General features: G+C 32.9%; 4 protein-coding genes across 5 annotated transcripts in view; 2 read left to right on the plus strand and 2 right to left on the minus strand.

Moving 5' to 3' along the window:
- LOC106101709 (ubiquitin-conjugating enzyme E2 W) overlaps window positions 1–5,227 on the plus strand; it is a 9,029-nt gene extending 3,802 nt beyond the window's left edge. Inside the window, exons 4-6 of one of the 2 annotated variants that reach the window (XM_013281023.1) lie at window positions 756–911; window positions 1,345–1,420; window positions 3,072–5,227. In XM_013281023.1, the coding sequence (XP_013136477.1) occupies window positions 756–911; window positions 1,345–1,420; window positions 3,072–3,085 (246 nt within the window). In that variant the 3' untranslated portion in view covers window positions 3,086–5,227. Of the gene's footprint in view, window positions 1–755; window positions 912–1,344; window positions 1,444–3,071 lie in introns of those variants that run through there. The other variant, XM_013281022.1, reaches the window with a different exon arrangement.
- Window positions 5,228–5,600: 373 nt separating this feature from the next.
- Window positions 5,601–8,754, minus strand: LOC106101708 (putative inositol monophosphatase 3). The gene is made up of 3 exons (XM_013281021.1): window positions 8,149–8,754; window positions 7,652–7,809; window positions 5,601–7,345 (listed from the first exon to the last, which is right to left on the minus strand). The coding sequence occupies exons 1-3, from the start codon at window positions 8,648–8,650 to the stop codon at window positions 6,971–6,973; spliced, it is 1,035 nt and encodes a 344-aa protein (XP_013136475.1). The 5' UTR covers window positions 8,651–8,754; the 3' UTR covers window positions 5,601–6,970.
- Window positions 8,755–8,905: 151 nt separating this feature from the next.
- LOC106101724 (serine palmitoyltransferase 1) lies at window positions 8,906–16,229 on the plus strand. Its single transcript, XM_013281044.1, has 6 exons — window positions 8,906–9,046; window positions 9,161–9,615; window positions 12,384–12,651; window positions 13,079–13,238; window positions 14,244–14,367; window positions 15,374–16,229. The coding sequence occupies exons 1-6, from the start codon at window positions 9,020–9,022 to the stop codon at window positions 15,693–15,695; spliced, it is 1,356 nt and encodes a 451-aa protein (XP_013136498.1). The 5' UTR covers window positions 8,906–9,019; the 3' UTR covers window positions 15,696–16,229.
- Window positions 16,230–16,245: 16 nt separating this feature from the next.
- Window positions 16,246–18,748, minus strand: LOC106101726 (tektin-B1-like). Its single transcript, XM_013281045.1, has 7 exons — window positions 18,551–18,748; window positions 18,266–18,482; window positions 17,808–18,022; window positions 17,266–17,488; window positions 17,006–17,143; window positions 16,764–16,849; window positions 16,246–16,668 (listed from the first exon to the last, which is right to left on the minus strand). The coding sequence occupies exons 1-7, from the start codon at window positions 18,574–18,576 to the stop codon at window positions 16,482–16,484; spliced, it is 1,092 nt and encodes a 363-aa protein (XP_013136499.1). The 5' UTR covers window positions 18,577–18,748; the 3' UTR covers window positions 16,246–16,481.
- Window positions 18,749–19,119: the final 371 nt, after the last annotated feature.

The following is a 19,119-nucleotide window of genomic DNA, read 5'->3' on the forward strand; positions in this document are numbered from 1 at the left end:
TTCCAACAGTGAAAGAATTTTTCAAATTGGTGCTGTAGTTTTGGAGCATATTTCATGCAAACTATGAAATTTTTCCTCTTTATAATATTAGTTCACAAAACCAGCTTTTCGTTGCGATTTGCTGCTTGTTAAATAAAAAAAAACTGCTAAATTTCATCGAGATCTGTTAACCTTTGAAAACAAACCAATTGTTTATTCGAAGTATTTTTTGTGAGGTTGTTGAACTTAAGCAAACAGATTGAAGTAATCCGCGGAGATGAGCTCATTCATTTTACGACAGTCGAAAGATTAAAACTGCCTCAGTGGAGTGTAATTTGGACTGACTATGTACAGTCGCGGACAACCGTGGTGTCCACTTACGGAAAATTGCAGAGACAAACTCCGTCTCTTACAAATAACCAATTTCATATGTACATATTTTACCCAAAGTTTTTATGTGATGTACAGTGGACGGATTATTCCCAACCGTCACCCCGCTCTGTCCCCACGATATAAAAAATGTTTCACATGTTCCACCTTTTAGAACCACTATCACCATTAACTGTTTTCATCCGTCCATTCTTTTACGACGAAGGGAAGGTTGGAACTTATTTTATTTCATAACGGTTCCATCTTTCACCTTATTGGTGATAGTAGGCCTACAAGGTGGACCGATGAAACTTTTTATTCTCACGTGGGGACAGAGCGGGGTGACGGTTGGGAATATTCCCAGAAAGTTTGTGTGACTATTTGATTATATTTTTTTTGTGGTTTAGGTGACGTTTATCGGCAACAATATCCCTGTGCATCCTCACGTGTACTCTAACGGACATATCTGCCTGTCAATCTTGACGGACGACTGGTCGCCCGCGCTCTCCGTGCAGTCCGTCTGCCTCTCCATCGTCTCCATGCTTAGCAGTTGCAAGGAAAAGGTCAGTAATACGATATATTTAAGTATATGTTGCGATTTAACAGCATTATTGTAGTAAGTGGAAATTTAAACCGAGTAATCGATCTTTAAGGGTCCTTGTACAACAGAGCAGAAATTATTACCGTAAATAATCTTTATATTGATATGATACGTGTATAAAGTACAATTAATTGTTTTAATCTTATAAATCACATTTTTTTTGCTATATAAAATCTGCTATGCTCTAGTCTGTGTGAACGAACCCTAATCTAATATTTGATTGAATTCAAACCGAGTTATTTTAATTCCTTTGAGTAGGAGTAATCCTAAAAAATAAAAATTGTAAAACTTTTTACATTGATATTGCAACCATTATGTATGTAAATACCATTTTGTCTATTTCATAAACATATAGAAGTTTCTCGAATTTAAAAAACTTGTTTTCGCTGTTACAGAAACGACCGCCTGATAATTCCTTTTACGTCAAAACGTGCAGTAAAAATCCTAAGAAAACGAAATGGTGGTATCATGGTATGTTTCTCTTTTATTACTAGCTTTTACCCGCGACCGTGTTCGACTGGAATTAAAAAAAAATACAGTAAGCCTGTGTTCTTCTAGACTCATCTATGTCATAGTTTAGGCTACATCTAACAAACGTCCATCTAAACTATCGCATTTATTTAGTACGATAATAAATTATTTCTCGTTAAATTCCTTGTGGAACCAAAAAAAATAATCGCTTTTTTGCATATATTATTAAATTATATACCTCTAACAGTTTAGGCAGCGTAAGGAAAAAAAATAAAGTTTAGTGAATTTTCAAAGCCGGCGTCCAGAAACACGCTGTTTACTAATAGTTCCTAAACATTAGTAACAATAAAATATAGCCTATATTACTCACAGATAAATTACCTTTCTGATGGTGAAAGAATTTTTAAAGACGACTCAATAGTTTTTGAGTTATTTCAATACATACCAAAACACAAAATTTCCTCTTTATAATATTACGCTGCATCTCTGTCTACCCCCTTTAGATGTTTTATAAAACTTTATTACTAACGTAATGTTTTTATCGTACATTTGAATTGCGTTATCTTCGGACAATCGTAATCTTATCTCGAGATATGAAATCTACAATCCATTAAGTATATCGCAAACACCAGTACGTGTCTGTTGGAATGTAATTGTAGACTAGTTTTAACTTGTAACCTGACTAAACTATCGCACGACTGTTTCTCGCTTTATTTCCTACTAGCTATTCCCGTGCGGCTTCATCCGCATGAAATTATGAATATTTTATTTTTTACATTTGTTACATTCAATAGCAAATGTCAAAATGACATGACATTACATGCTTCCCTTATGTAGGCAGCAACTTATGGTCTATTTCCCACATTAGGGTTTTTATCTAAAATATTTACCCCCTAAGTTTAATGGCTTGAAAATATATAGCCTAAAGCATGACGTAAGTGTAGGGCTTTTTACTAAAGATAGAATTATTCAAAAATATGCTGTAATTGATGACATCTTAGGCAACAAAGAAGTGTGTGTTTACGCTTCATTATAATAGTATAGATGTATAGTTTACATGGAGGTACAACAGCCAAGGAGGTTGTGCAACTAAACAGTTGAATTGGCTGCGAAACAAGCGACAAACAAGTTTTGCGATTGTTTAGTCGAAGGTTTAGTAAAGCGCGAGAAAACGATTATTACACAGCCGAGGATGTTAATATACCCGTTTATGCAATTTTAATACGACTAACTTAATTTGCACGATGAGCTTCATTCGTTAGTTATGTTAGAAAATACCTGAAACCCGACATAGAATATGGCAAAAGAACATAACAGCTATCACTGATGTCTACAAATGGATAGGTCATAGTCAATGATTTTATTTAATTCCGACTTAAACGTAGTTGACGTTAATTATTTCTGTATATTTTTTCGAATTACCCACCACTGACTTAAATATCAGCACCAATTAAATGGCAGATCACTTCTTATAGCCTGTCCATTTGTCAGAGGTCAGTGATAGCTTGCGCACAGCATCTTTTGACACGTTTTTGACATTGAAATGGGGTCTATTTGTAACTATAAAAATTATTTTATGCACATAAAGAGATGTTTAATTAATGTTTTTAGTATATTACAGTTTAAAAAGCTTGTAACATATAATTTGCAGACGATTCAGTGTAAACCTCAAGGCGGCGCTGCTGTTTCGAGCAATGGACGTTAAAATCTCAATATGTGATAAGAGTTACGATACAAAAAGGTTTAACATGAAATGTTATGTATATACTGTGTGTGTGCGACCGCGCCCCCGCCCCCGCCCCCCGCCACGCGGACACCGGCCTGCATAGATTATCATCCCCTACAGCCGGCCGCTTTTGTATTATCTAGCTACATTTAAAAACACATTTACAGATTTGACCTTGAAATTACAACCTACGTTAAATCTACTCTAAAATCAGTAATAAATGTTTAATTTATAGAAACAGTGTGAGTAAGAAACGGTTCGAAAAAACTATATACATTGTCTATAAAAGTTGAAACAGACTATGTAAATGTTTTTTAATCTATGACATTAGTTACGTTTAGAAATTGAATGATCTCAATGTTTTGCCATCGAAATTTAAAAAAAAAAACGAAATTACATTTAACTAAAAAGCTTCTACCGTCCATTTTTGTATCCTTTGACATTAAATAGAAAAATCTAGAATATCTCATGAAAGATAACAAAATATTTGACATTACATAGTGTTGCCATATAACATTTGTAGTTTTTAAAGCATAGATACACTAGTTTCATTTCAAATCGCACAAACTGTTTTTTTTTTTTACAAAGGCGGCCGGTTTGTACGGGCTCGGTTTTTACTGTGCTAAATTATGAAATACATTGTAAGTAGCGTAATAGGTTATAAATAAAATGGTACTGCTTATCTTATACTTACGAATAAATTATCAGTCGACTTATTTGTATATATAATTTTTATAGATTTATTTGTTTGTCGTATTTTTTCTTAAACATCGATGTTTTTGTATCGATTTATTAATTTAATCAATTTGTAATCCTCACATTTATCACAAATTTAGGTAAATGCGTATTATGTACACCAAATTGTTAAATTTATGGACACTAAGTTTGCCTAAGGCATTGCTTTGTTACGTTAATGACTGGTATTACTAAAATTTTCGCATTTATGTGCTGCAAATGCATATTTACTGTTCAAGTCAGTTTTAAATGTATTATAATATAATTACTTGCAAATAAAAAGACAAATGTAAGATTTACAGACATAAAATCAACCATTCTAAGTTGCATATAACTATTTTTTTTTTTAACTGGGATGGAATGTTCCTAAAAAAGGTTTATAACCCATAAATATTTGCCACAAAAATGCTGTAGAAAACTCGCTATAATTAGTAAATTCCGAAATATTTCATCTTTTCCAATTTTTTTTTTCAACTGATATGTTGAAAAAGTAATCTTTAATTAGTTCGTCTTTCGAGAGACTGGAACTGAATCTTATGACAAGATTTTTTTTTAATAACTATATGAAAAATATTTGGATTTTTAGTGATGATTTTTTAGTTTCATCCCAGATTTAAAAATATTTCATTTTATGGTCGAAATCTTCCACTGTAATATCCTCATATTTTTGACCGACTTCCCAAAAGAAGTAGGTACATTCATCTGTATGTTTTTTTATATTGTGTTTAATTTGAAAAATTATTTCTACAAAACTGTAAATTTGAAATGTTTAGAATTTCACTGCCGTGAGTTTTAATATTGCTGTTGTCAAAGTGAATGTAAGATGCAATATGTATTTAAAATGTCGCAATGGAAAACTATTTTTTACTTCATTTGTGCCAGTATTCTTGTGGCTTATGTACTTGTATAAAATGATTTATGTAAATTATTGTTTTATTTCTAAAAACTGCTATAAACATAGGATAATTGTACACTATATGTATTAAAAGATAATTCTTCAGTTTTTTAGTCGGGTAAGTCTTCAATGTGGGCAAGTTTTAAAGATTACAGGGTGTCCCAAAAAGTGCAATTTTAAAAAATGAATTGAATTGCGTTCGAACTCTTTTAAAGAATGAATCTTGGACAAGAAAAAGGAATATTTGATGAAAATGATTCTACAAGTACAATTATGTTTTCCATCATACAATTAGAAAATGGCTTCAAATTAACACCTTTGACACATTCCTTTAATCTTCATGTGAACATTTTTTGTTTTATTGTAACAATTAATCTGTAGCTGATTGTCGTTTCAATCCATTTCATGCTTTATTTATTAAAATAAAATAGTCTTAACATAGTCTGTGTCACACCTGTGTTTTATTCAACATTCCTTTATTTTTATTTCCATTGAAAGAACATTCGTAAATAAAAATAAACATTTGGCATGATAAATTTATTTACAGACTGATCATTACAATATTTACAGCTTTCACATTATTTATTATACAGGATGTTCAGAAATCATAAGGCCAAAATAAGGTTTCCAACTATGGTAACAAAGTTGATTACTTATGATTTCTTGACATCCTGTATAACATTAAATGTGTCTGAAAATAAAACACAAACACCTTAAACAACCATTTTTACAACATCCTTTATTTCATAGGGGAAGTTTTAAATGTTAGCTTACAATCTAAAAATAAATTAAAAAATCATGAAATTAAATTCCTCCTAAAGTAATAAAAAAAACAATAATTGATTCAAATGTAAAAAATAACCTTGTTTCAACAGATATATATGTAAAAAACAAATAATACAAGGGTTATAGAAAAAGTAGGGGTAAAAAGTAACCATTTGTCTATGCCAGATGACACAGAGTATAAAACTGAATTGACTGCCATAGAGTACAGTCAGCTGCACAAATATGTATACAGTTACAAACCATCAGACACGTGGACATGCTTGGTATAGTCTTGGGCTTTATCGGACATCTGTAAGTGCGCACCGTACTAGTACAATTCGGAAAACGTACTAGTACACACATTTAGTACCTTTAGTACTTCGGAGTTGTGAGAACACAATACATGAATATAAAATAACGAGGGTTATAGATTACTTCACATCAAATTTTAAGCAGTCAAACATATGTTAGTAGCGAAAATAAATTTAAGTTGTAAGTAATTTAATCCATTTTTGATTTTTATTACCGAAAGTGTATGCTTCAATCTAGCAAATATACAATCAAATCAAACAACGAAGAAGCGAACACCGATATCGTGTAGTGTACTAAAAGTACTAAATGTCCGATTAACAGAAGTCGTTCGGTAACGTTACTATTAGTACAGTGCCGAGTAACATTACTTTTTAGTACATCGTATGTGTACTACCCAAGACTAGCTTGGTATCAAGAATATGCATTTATCTCCATATGTTCCCAAATATGAATAAGATATGAGACAAATACATGGATATGAGTTTCTACAGTTTTGTAAATACACATTTTAATGCAGTTGACTGTACAATAATTGTTGTTTATACAAAAATGCAATTTATTAAAATACAGCAATAGCTTTAATGTAAAATGTCATAAGACATAAAAATATTTGAAGAATTTAATAAAATCTGCAATTCTAGCTTTGTGCTAAAATGCAGATTAAAAAAAAAATAGCAAGAATGGAATACAAGTTAAAAACTTAATTCATATATCATTCATTCACTATGTCATTTACTTAACACTTAATGTGTGGTTTTTCGAAACATATCGAAAAAATCATATTTAAATCGGTAAAGGAGAAAAAATTAAAAAAAAAGCATCCAATTTTTTTATGTTGTATGTATACAACAGTGCACATTTAAGGATTAAATGTATAAATACAAATTATAAAAAACTTGTATTATAAATACAAAATGAACTTGATTGAATTCTCTTTCACCAGTAACTGACATGCTGCCATTAATTTCAACACACTCAAAAAGAGGTTCTCAATTTGTCTATGTTTTTTTCTACCATTCCAAGAGATTTTAGAAGTTTCTAGTTAGTAATGGCACAACATTAACTTCATTAAAGATTTATTTCAACAATCAAGTAGTTATTAACTTTTTAATGCAGATTAAGGTTTCTTATTAAACTTTTTTGATATCTTACTTAAATAATAGTCATGATCATACCTTGTTACAACAACACCTTCAGTCACTTTGACATCTGCTTCCGGAGAATAATCAATATTATCACCTTTAGCGGTTGTCATTTTACCATCTACTGTTCTTATAATAGCGTCACCCGCACATAAGTCCCATTTCTTTATAGCTGTAGTGTGAAGATATACATCGTAAGTACCATTCACAACACCCATAACCTTGTAACCAGCACCGGCTGCATTATTTACAGTTGTCCCAGAACCAAATGCTTCTTTAGCCATATCAGACACTTTCCCTTGATGGGAAATTGACACAACTACTCTTGGATTCTTTTTATTTTCTTCTCTCTGTAATAAAAACCATACTTAATTACTAAAAATAGCTTCTGGAGAGTCTTTTCGTGCTATACTAAAAACTTAGTTAAGTACCGAATAACATTGATTAAATGTTCTTTTCTAAATTTGTTACTAATCTTATTGAAGATTTTATTATTCAGACATGTTTAGTTATGAAATTACTTGCTATTTGACTAAACTGTGTGAACTGGGCATTACAGTTTATATCTAACAGAAAGAACAGGTTTGGAAAAAAAAGAAAATTAAAAACAAAACTTTGTTACATGGAATAGAAAATTGCAGTAAATAAAATCTTACATGAACAACATTGGCCACATTACTTGATGTCCTCTTTGCAAGCCAGCCCCAGTAAGTCTGAGGATTTTCCCGTGGGAATGGATAATGAATTACTCCAATTATTGGGATTCCTTTGTAAGCTATACAGACCATTGTAGTCACATATTGATATAGACCCTCTGGAAACAGTAAACAAACATTATTACCACTTTTATTTGACTAAAAACAAGTGTATTACGAGGTTCCTGACTAAGATGGCCTGTTAAATGTTAATCAGCTGAAACCATTTCAAAAGTTCATATAATATAGACTTGAACTTTAGCTGAGCCCTACAACTAAATGAGTAACAACTAAATAACTTTGTAATCTAACTAGTAACTATGTGGGTTGAAGAGCCATGAGCTGTTTGATGACTTAAAATACATAAAAAATAGCTTCCCTTTTTAAAGCAAATCTTAATTGTAAATTACTTTGTTTATACATGAATTTGCTAAAACTAATTGAAATAGAAGAATTACCTGTATATTCCTTAGTAGCGTCTAAAGGATCTATCCATATTGTAATATCTTTGGCAAATACGAGCTCGTTGTTCATATCTTCGATCATACGATGTTCTGGGGGTGGTGTGTCCGTATTGAACGGTTCCTGGTCTTCACATTTAGGATCATTTTTAGAGTGCTCCTCAGACACTATCTTCAATTTAGGAAATGTCTTACTTAAACCGTAAAACATAACACAATGCGATGCTTGATCCGCGTCCGTCACTGGGTCGTTTACACCTTCTTTCGTCTTCCCTTTGCTCTTAATATTCAAATCCCGATTCGTACCCTCCACTACTTTACTCCCTCCGTATTCTGCCGCATGGATTGCAGCTTTTAGTAATGTTTTTAAATTAATAATTTCACTTTTTTCAGTGGGATATGCCCCGCCGTTCGATTTCCAGTAAATAATGACAAACAATATAAACAGTAATGTAAAACATGCGAATTTATTAATTCTTAATGTGCCGCTAAAATTCATTATGAATTTAGTCAATATTCAATATCAACTATACTTTTATTTATGTTACAAAAACGAATTACATTTCACATTACCGTAAAAATTGTTTTTGACGGATTTGACACAACTTCAAAAGTCAATGTTTTGTTTTGATGGATAGAATACAACAATTGCCAGTTCTAAAAAAGATTGAATATGTGTCATAATGGTAACTTTTTTGGTATAGCAATAGCAACATATCGCGACAAACTGTCAATCGTTAATGTCTATGGTTGATTGACGTTGACATGACGTTTATGCAGCAGCGTTTCAAATTCAATAAAAGTAGTGGGTTAAGGTGGTGCGATACAGTTGTAATTAATTGCAGAGCTGTAACAGTGCTATACAAAAATGATTTTAGTCGACATTTATGATATGGTAAGCAGTTAAATATTTATTCAAAAAATTAATTGACCATTCAGTTATAGAAACATTTTAATATTTCCAATTAAACTTTTTACCAATACGTTAATGATAATTTTCTCTTATTAGATGAGCTGTTGGACGTTTCTTATCGCACTCCAAGTTATTCTAGTCTCGACATACTTCTTATGGACGAGAAAAAGTAAGAAATACAAGGATCCACTTATGACAGACGAGCGTATAGAATGGAACCCAATACCTCTGGTGCCTTACGAAGTTGAGAACGACGAGGCACCATTGATGGGTAAAATAGACGAAAACGTACTTAATGTGGGTGCTACCAGCTTCCTATGCCTTGATAAAGAGGAAGTTATTCTTGAAAGTGCTATTAATTCTCTACACAAGTATGGAGTTGGTTCCTGTGGCCCTCGTGGCTTCTATGGGACTATAGATGTGCATTTAGAACTTGAGGAACGCTTGGCCAAATTTCTAGAAGTAGAAGAGACTTGCGTATACTCATATGGGTTCTCTACAATAGCCAGCGCAATCCCTGCATATTCCAAGAAGAGTGACATCATATTTGCGTAAGTTTCAACAAAACAGGAAAACTTTTAAAGCTGTAAGATAAATTATGGGATGTACAAAATATTTTCCTTAGATGTTTGCATCAACAACACAATTGTTTTGATATATTTTCCTTTTATTAATTAACTATTATAGAATTTAACCATGTTCTTATGTGGTTTGTCAGGAATATATGACATGAAAACTTTATTAAATTCTGTATAATACCTCCAGACAATGAAGTTTTGTCTTAGGAGATATCTTAAGCAAGGTAGTTTCATGAGATAGATCAAAATACAAATCTTAGGTTCTTGCAATCTCAGGTCACAACAGGTTATTGTCCTCCAAATAACTCTATCATACATTATCTCAGTCATCACTCCCTTTTTGATCACCTTTCATGCAATTTATCCTTCTCTTTCTAGGTGTACCTCCACCGGTGTACCCTTCCACACTCATAACCAAGTTCTCCTTGTAACATGCAATTCATCTCTCCTCATAACATGCCCATACCATGCTAACCTTTTACTCTGTACCCTCACTACCACTGAGGCTACTTTAAAATTTCCTCTAGTATAGTCTTTTTGTATTTTATCCGACTTAATATATAATTATAATGTTTATACTTAGTTTATAATATCTAAAAATCCATTGTTATCTACACTGTGGGCTAAACTATTGTTTTAATTTTATATTGTTTGCTTTATTCAAGCGCAATTACTTCAAGTTATTATAATACATAGATTCATATCAAGATTAAGTTGAACAAGTTTTTTTCAAATGTGATAAAAATCAGTAAAACAATATTTTAAATTTTTATTCTAATATTTTCAATTAGATTTGCATAGATTTATTATGTCATATGTTTTATTACTTAGTTTAGATTTTGTTTAAGAAATAACACACTAGGTGGAACAATTCAATGACTAGTTGTTGGGTTTCCTCTTGAACAACAGCAGTAGATTTTACAGTTAATATTTGAATGGCTTGAATTTGAACATATGTAGATTTAGGATAGAATCTTACTTCTTACTAAAATTTTAAATGTGAAAAATGGATGAATGGTTGTTTGTTAGAGTTTGTAGCCTAAACTGCTTAACGGATTTCAATTAAATTTGGCATAGATGTAGAGCATAGTTTGGAAGAACACATAGGCTTAGTTTTGTATTTTTCAATCCCACGCAAACAAAGTCACGGGTAAAACTAGTGTTTATATACTATTCAATTACCTGTTTATTTGTTGTATAAATAAGTGTATAACATGTAAAAACACTTGTTATCCATTTAAACGTATTTGCCAAAGAATTATTATTATTTGCTTATTAAAATGTCTGTGTTAAAAACAGTCATGTTTGTTGAGTGGCCTGACCTTCCTTGAGCATGCTTATTTCTTTCTTAATACATTTTGCGGTTCATCTGCTTTTTTGGTATTGAGTGTTAGCCCAAGCCGAAGTTCCCTCTTGCGCGCCCTTGTGCCTAGTCACTCCATGGAGCGTCCATCGAAGCGATCTAAGAGCTCGGTGGCCTCCCAATCCGGTAATAATAACGAAGTAACGGCTCGTGCCGAGGCTCCTGAGGGAACCCTCGAGCTTAGTTACTCATAAACGAGGTTTAGGCTAAGCGACATCTGCGCTTGGCCACCTCAAGCCTGGTGAATCTGTAAATGCCACTTCAAGGTATACAGTTACAAAAAAACTGCTTTTGTGGGTGTCCATAGGCATTGGTGACCCCTTCTTATTTTTTTTTTAATCTTTATTAGGAATAGGTAGCATTTTTATCTTTTTTATTAATTGGCATTGGTAATTTGACCCCGTATAATAAAAAACAAACTACAGGCTTATAAAATTACAGAACGTTCAAATTATATAAAATAAATCGCGTTGAAATACATCGCAAATATATAATTATTAAAAAGATAGTCATCTATGATGGTTTCCGCATTAAAAAAATTACAATTTTTTTTAATTTCGGCAAAGGCACTCAACGTAAAGTTTTTTTTTTTATTTATATAATTCACGTACATTTTAGATCTTTTTTCAGACAATTTGGGAAATGCTGTTCCACAAGTTTCGATAAATTTTTATCTTTCGTTATTCCGGTTTGAATGTCTTGCCGTTTGTTCAATACGAAACATCTTGAATATTAACAAATTTCGATTAAATTGGTCTAATACAATTTACATGATTCCAATAAATATTTAACTATGTTAATTAGACCTTGGGAAGTATTTGACCTTTATTGAAATGACCTTAATTTGTTTTTGTTGGTTTAAGAAAGAAAACGTTAAAATATGGTTGTCCAAAAATAATTTCATTTAAAACAGACCATGTAAAACCACCCAACGGATCCATTTGTCACCTTATTGGTGATCGTGGGACAGATGATTTTTTTTATTCTCACGTGGGGACAGAACGGGGTGACGATTGGGAATAATTCAAGTGGAAGCAATTCCGCGTTTAGACTGATGAGTGTGGTTCTGGACGCCCAATTTTAGTCCCTTCCCCGTTCCACTCTTTTCTTATAAGGAAAGAGTTGGAAAACTAATTTGACGGTGGAGAAGACGTATAGGCAGGAGAAATATCCTATTTATGAGCGTCTTCTCCTCTGTTAATTTAAGGTAGGCAACGCATCTGCAATTGCGGATGTCTATGGGCAGCGGTCGCTTTGCCACTTTTGGCGGATTTAGGTGGCCGCTTGCTCGTTTGCCACCTTATTCTGTAAAGTAGAAGTATATTATATAGCTATCTTATATTGATTAGCATGTGACAGTATCCAATTTCCCCAACAGTGACGAAGCAGTCTGGTTCGCGATACAAAAAGGTATCGAAGCTTCTAGAAGCACTGTCCGTTACTTCAAGCACAATGACGCTGGCGACCTCGAGCGACAGCTGACAGAAGCTGCTCAGAAGAAGGAACTGAATCCGAAGAGACGCGCCTTCCTCGTGGTTGAAGCTATATACTTTAATACTGGAGAAATGTGTCCATTAAAGCAAGTGGTGGAATTAGCTAGGAGATTTAAGTTGAGAATTATCTTGGATGAAAGTTTAACTATTGGGGTAAGAATTGCATTAAATCCATTTTTAAAGTTTTTTTTAGTTAGACTTTTAAAGCGTAAAAATGTAGTTTAACTGACTAGATAGGAGAGATTGAGGGCGTAATCATAAAAAATCAATTAAAAAACTTGTTTAAACAGTGTCTGATTATATTTTTAGTGTAATACGGTATGGTTTTTTTTAATATGGCGAAGTGGCAAATGAGCAAGCGGCCACCTAAATCCGCCGAAATGGGAAAGCGACCGCTACCTAAAGACAATCGCAATTGCAGATACGCACATGAAAATGATATATGTCCTTCTTATGCGTGTCCACCGTCGAATCCACTTTTCCTTCGCAACCTCTTTTAAGAAAATGGGTGGAAAGGAAAAGGGACTAAAACTAGACCTCCGGCACTACAAAGTTTTGGCATACTTCTCTTTGTATACAGGTATTGGGTAAACACGGTCGGGGTATAACGGAACATCTGAAGATCCCGCGAGACGAGATTGACTTGATCGTGGGCTCGCTGGAACACTCGTTCGCGACAATCGGGGGCTTCTGTGCCGGCACCCACTTTATTGTGGAGCACCAGCGGCTCTCTGGACTTGGTGAGCTGACTTCAACTAACTTCTATACCACTTATGATAGTTTTTAAGTCCTCAAGTGTAAGTTACAGTCAAACTATACATTTTATAAGACATTGTTTTAACCTTAAATTTTCGTAGTCTATACTATCTATATCTATACTAATACTAGCTGTTCCAGTGCGACTTCATCCGCATGAAATTATGAAAATTTTGTTTTATTTTTTACATCTGTCAAATTAGCAATTTCAAATGTCAAAATGACATGACACAATGACAACCATGCTTCCTTGATGTTGGCAGTGACTTATGGTTTCTTTCACACATTAGGGTTTTTATCCAAAATGTTTACCCCATAAGTTCAATGGCGGTTAAATATATAGCCTAAAGCGTGACGCAAGTGTAGGACTTTTTATTAAAAATGAATTATTCAAAAACATGTTATTGCTGACATCTTAGTCAACAAAGAAGTGTGTGTTTACGCGTTATTATAATAGTTTAGATTATAAAGTGGAAAGGTTTGTATTTTTGGTTTTTTATATGTATTAAATTAACTCAAAAATGACTGGACCGATTTCAAAAATTCTTGCACCATTAAAAAAACTATGTTATCACTGAGTAACTTAGGCTGTAATTTTACTATTTTTTTAATTTCACGCGGGTGAATTCGCGAGAAACAGCTAGTTGTAATTTTTGATTCGAATGAAACGTGAATTTTTATATGGACTTTTGAAATCGGGCCAGTAGTTTTTAAGTTATTCCAATACATACAAAAATGTAAATCTTTCTCCTTCATATTATTAGTATAGAGATCTTACTAATATTATAAATGCGAAAGTTTAGATGGATGGATGGATGTTTTTTAGATTTTGTAGCCTAAACTGCTGAACGAATATTGATGAAATTTGGCATAGATGTAGAGGATAGTCAGGAAGAACACATAGCCTACTCACTTTTGTTTTTTTTTAATTCCACACGGATAAAGTTGCGGGTGTAAGCTTGTTATTTATAATTATATTTTGTTCTTAGGTTACTGCTTCAGCGCGTCTTTACCGCCGATGTTGACGCAAGCCGCTATCACTGCTTTGGATATTTTGGAAGAGAAACCAAACATCCTCAAAGAATTAGACGAAAACTCCATAAAACTTAACAAGTAATGTATTATTTATTATTTTATTTAACTTCTAAATATTATAAAGAGGAAACATTAGTATTTTTTTATTGAAATAACTCAAAAACTATTGGGCCGATTTTAAAAACTCTTTTACCATTGGAAAGGTAATTTATCTGTGAGTAATTTTGTTTTTAAATTTAAGCGGACGAAGTAGCAAGTAACTAGTTATTAAAAGCATGGTTATGTTTTGTACATTATATGAGGATTTAAGAATAAATTAAGAGACATATTGTTTTTTTTTTCAAGTTTTTATTCATTGCTAAATTACTTACGCTATTAAATGTACTATCAGTGCGAAATTGTCGTAAAATATTATTACTGAAGTTGAGTGCGTTATCTATACGTTTTATCAATGTTCTATGAAAAAAATTATCTACAATTCGCAAACTAAATTGTCTTTAACTGGAAATTATACCAAAACCTCGATTCAAATGTATTGCCGAATATTGGAACGGTATTTAAATATGCAAGCGCCAATAGTCTAATGGTTGGGGTACGGACTACCGATCTTGCGGTCGAGGGTTCGAATCCCTCCATTCGACTATTGTGCTAGGCACAAGCCTACAGCTTAGTTGGAATGGTTAGGAAAAAAGGAAATATTTGTAAATTAACGAAAATCTACTGATATTAAAAAAAAATATCTTAAATAATAAGGCGACTGAATTCGAATACTATTAAAGTTTTGTCGTTTTCGTGAAGTGTTTAAAATTCGGCCGTATAGGCCGAGTATGTCTTTATATAGCGTATGAGAGGATTTTTCGATAGTGAGAGCGCGCACACCTTAGAGTAAATTATCGCACAACTGATTTCGCTTTCATTCCTATGAGTTTATGTGGAAGTACACTACTCGATTTTTAGTTTTGCAACTAAACAGTTGAATTGTCTGGGAATTCGACAATCTCACAATAGTTGTGCGATAGTTTAGTCCAAGGTGTGTCTATTCTAAGAATTATATGACTACTTTAATTTTTTATTATTTTTCTAGAGCACTGGCTGAATTGAAACATTTCACATTCCGAGGTAACGAACTTTCGCCGGTTAAACATATTTACCTTAGAAATGCGGACAATACTGATGTCGATACGAAACAGTCTTGTTTGAGGAAAATCGCAAAATATTGTATGGAAAAAGGCGTCGCTTTCGCTGTAGCGGCTTATATAAGGGACGCGGAGATTAATTGTCCAGAACCTTCGATAAGATTGGCTTCCAGTAGGAAATTAAACGACTCAAATATATCAATGATATGTAATTTATTGGACGAAGCTTATGAAAACGTTGTTCCTAACCTCAAACTACAATCATCTTAGATCTCAATTGTCTATGGTATTAAAAGTAACATGTCACAATTCCCGCCAAAATAATTACCGACAATTTCAAATTGTCTATGGTGCATTTAAAACATGTCACAATCCCGCCAAAGTTATTTTAACGTTTATCATGTGTTCGTATATTATTTAGATTAATAATGTTAATTTAGTATTACTTTTTAATATGCTTCTAAAATTCATGGGTATTATTTGAACGCATTTATTTGTTGTGTTAAAGTTTTTCACTTTATTCCATACTATAAGCATTACCTACTTAATTTTTATCTAATAAGTTCTAACCCAGTATTTTTAATCTATGCACTTTACTTTCATGTTTTACTTTAAGTACTAAAAATAATTGTTATCAAAATTGTTAAGTTTGTGTATCGTTTATATCATTTTTACTAATGTCTTAGAAGTCAATTTTGTAATTTTAGGTACACGCACAGATGTTGAACATAATTATTTCGAACACATTTATATTAACATAATATAAAATAATATTTAGATCAACATTGTAATATGTATAAGTTTAAAATGTGTATTTCACTATTAAAAAAATGTAAATTCTTAAATGATAATGGCGTTTTATTTTTTATCCATTACCGGATCCACTAGATAAAACCGATTTTGTGTTTTGTCCAATTTAAGCTTTTACAAACAAATGAAATTGCAGCTATCTTATCCTACCTCTACAATTTCGTAAAACAATTCTGTCTAATGTAAAAATGTAAAAATTTTGTCAAAGGGCAACACTAAACCATAAAGATTTCCGGAATATAGTGTTCATTCGGGTATCAATTCATCTGCTAGACGGCAGTAACCGACGTTGCGTTTGAGCTCTGTTTCGTTGGGTCCGTGCAGCGGCTGGCGTATCTCTATGAGCCGTCTGTCCGTCTCCAGCGCCTGGTTCTTGTACTCCAAGTCCTTGACCACTCGCTGGTAGTGATTGTACATTCCGTGGTATGTCGTCCTGGTGCAAATTAAATGTGTGACTAGTAGTTTTGTTTTCTTTACCTTACGATAAAATTACTTTATAAAATTTTTGCAATTGATATAAGTACTTACAATGCATCTTCCAGTTTTTTCTCCAACAAATTAGAACTCGTATGGACCCGTTCATATTCTTCTATCAATCCGCGCATCGGTATATCCTTCAAAACAATGTAACTTAACACACAAAGTAATAATATTAGACCTTAGCAAAATATCTTACAACTTAAGTTAAGTCAAGTTACATTGGGTTGCTTATTTAGTAATTAATACGATCCCTAGTTTGTAGAGTTGAATTATTTTGTGTTTAATATTACCTGAACCCTTTCGAGTACCGGTCTGCGCGTGCGCATTTCCAATCTTGTTTCCACTAACTTTGTCGGATTTATTTTGTCCGCGACCGCCGCTCGCAGACACTCTATCTCTCTGTCTACCTTTCGTAAGTTTGATTCCAGCTGGAATCATAAAAAACCATTATATGTACACACTATGTTAACTACCATACAACTACTGAGTGTAACTGTTTATGTTGAGCAATATATTTTAACGTAAGCCCTTCGATAGTGGACCTATTTACCTTAGTCTTCTGCCATTCCATTTCATTCCTAGCCCTTTGTATATCGTAGACGCGTCTCCTCATGAACATCTCGACTTCTTGTGACTGTGCGTACATCTGGTTCTTGGCTTGTTCCCGGCTTTTAAACATTGTCTCTCTTAGCTCTTTGGATTCTGTCATCAATTGGTTGGCGATTTTTATTGTATTTTCTATGCAGTACACGTAGCTCTCTTCAGACATTGATCTAGATGAAAGGCATACGGTCTATAGGTATTTCGAGTTGGTTTCTACTGTCGAAATACTTTTTAAAAACATATTCGATATTAATCCCTCTCATTCTTTTCAAAAACAGTGATAACTATCTTCTGAACTAAAACTTAACTATCTTCTGAAGGAGTGAAATCTTAGCGTTAAAAGACAAACTACGCTTTGTTGTATTGTCAATTGTTTACAATACAAATAGAAGTGTAAATGCTAGTAGGGTGAAAGAAAGAGCTGTTCTTGACCGCTTATCTTTTTAAAACCGCAAGGAATTCTTTTTTACCTATAGTTATATTACTTACTCGGCCGGAATTCTTGTAGGGTCCAATTGGTAGGAAATATTGGAACATTCTCTATTCAAATCTTTAACATTGTATTCCAGTTGCAACGTTTCGTCCTTATTCTGTATCTCACGTTCCAGTCTACAGAAAACATTCTGTAACTCATTGATCTTCTCCCAGCCCATGTGACAAACGTCCGTTAAGACGCGTTTACTGTTCTCGATTATATGGAGTTCCTATAATTAATATGATATTTTATAAGCGTTTTCTGAATTATACAAGTAATTAAAAAAAATCAAAGCAGCTGCTTTTGAAATTTATATTAGCTGTAGAAGAGAATCGTAGATGGCATGACGGAATTTTGCAATTACTGTTTTTTGCATCATGAATCAATAAATCCTACATTCATGATCGAAAAATGTGTGAACATGTATAGGCATATTCCCAATGTATTCTAAACAATCTGTATACTTTTATACCTTTCTTAATTCTTCTCCTAATTGATCTGTAGTTAATTCTGAAGGTACTCTTTGGTCCCTATTTGAGAGACATTGAGACACAACCATCAACGGCACCTGCAAATGTTCTAAAAGTAGCTCCGTAGAGTTCTTTTCTTCTCTTAAAACTCTAATTTCATCTCGTACACATTCACTTGTAAATCTCTGTTTCTCCCTCCATGATTGCACTTCGAATATCCTGCAAATAAAAAACTACAAATCAATTACTGGTTTTATATAAGTTTTTATGTTGGTATAGCTTTATACCTGTCCCTCAATAGATCATTGTTCATGTAGTTATCCCAATAGGTAGTAACGGATGTTTCATTACGAAGCTGATTCGCCCTCTGTCTCAATTCGTACGAATCAAACCTACGCACCCTGGCCTCATTCTGAAGTCTTTGAATATTTCGAGTCCAATCTAGTACAGTGACTCTTGGATGGGGTTTTTCAAAAATAGGTATAGATGAATCCATTTTTTACAAAAAACATACAGACGAATTGAGTACCTCCTTCTTTTGGGAAGTCGGTCAAAAATTAAGTTTGTTGGAAACTTATCAACTTAAGGTTCAGTTCTACCGTACTACGTAGGAACAAGTTTGATCAATACAGAAGGTGACCAACATTATTGATTTTATAAAATGTTTTAAATTACTACATGTTTAAGATCGTAAAATTGGGAGAAAGCTTTTCTTCTAAAATTTCTTATTTTTTATATTTTCTTGATTGATACGTAATTAGTTTGTTACTGATTAGAGCCAACGTTTATAATTAGCTTCATTTTCGGTTTTTCTATTTTCCTAATTGTTTATGTATTTTGGTTGTTATTTAATTTA

The sequence above is a fragment of the Papilio polytes genome, unplaced genomic scaffold (genome assembly GCF_000836215.1).
Source record: "Papilio polytes unplaced genomic scaffold, Ppol_1.0 DF823958.1, whole genome shotgun sequence".
Classification (NCBI taxonomy): domain Eukaryota; kingdom Metazoa; phylum Arthropoda; class Insecta; order Lepidoptera; family Papilionidae; genus Papilio; species Papilio polytes.

Bases quoted from the DNA above. Each gene is read 5' to 3' on its own strand.
- LOC106101726 (XM_013281045.1), bottom strand. From the start codon at position 18,576: ATGAACAATGATCTATTGAGGGACAG. The intron at 18,023-18,265 runs GTATAAAAGTAT...TATTAATTATAG, and splicing joins TAGGAGAAGAATTAAGAAAG to GAACTCCATATAATCGAGAA. The intron at 16,850-17,005 runs GTAATATTAAAC...ATTGTTTTGAAG, and splicing joins CGGTACTCGAAAGGGTTCAG to GATATACCGATGCGCGGATT.
- LOC106101708 (XM_013281021.1), bottom strand. From the start codon at position 8,650: ATGAATTTTAGCGGCACATTAAGAATTAATAAATTCGCATGTTTTACA. The intron at 7,810-8,148 runs GTAATTCTTCTA...TACTGTTTCCAG, and splicing joins CGCTACTAAGGAATATACAG to AGGGTCTATATCAATATGTG. The intron at 7,346-7,651 runs GTAAGATTTTAT...TTTTTATTACAG, and splicing joins ATGTGGCCAATGTTGTTCAT to AGAGAAGAAAATAAAAAGAA.
- LOC106101724 (XM_013281044.1), top strand. From the start codon at position 9,020: ATGATTTTAGTCGACATTTATGATATG. The intron at 9,047-9,160 runs GTAAGCAGTTAA...TTCTCTTATTAG, and splicing joins TAGTCGACATTTATGATATG to ATGAGCTGTTGGACGTTTCT. The intron at 9,616-12,383 runs GTAAGTTTCAAC...TTTCCCCAACAG, and splicing joins AAGAGTGACATCATATTTGC to TGACGAAGCAGTCTGGTTCG.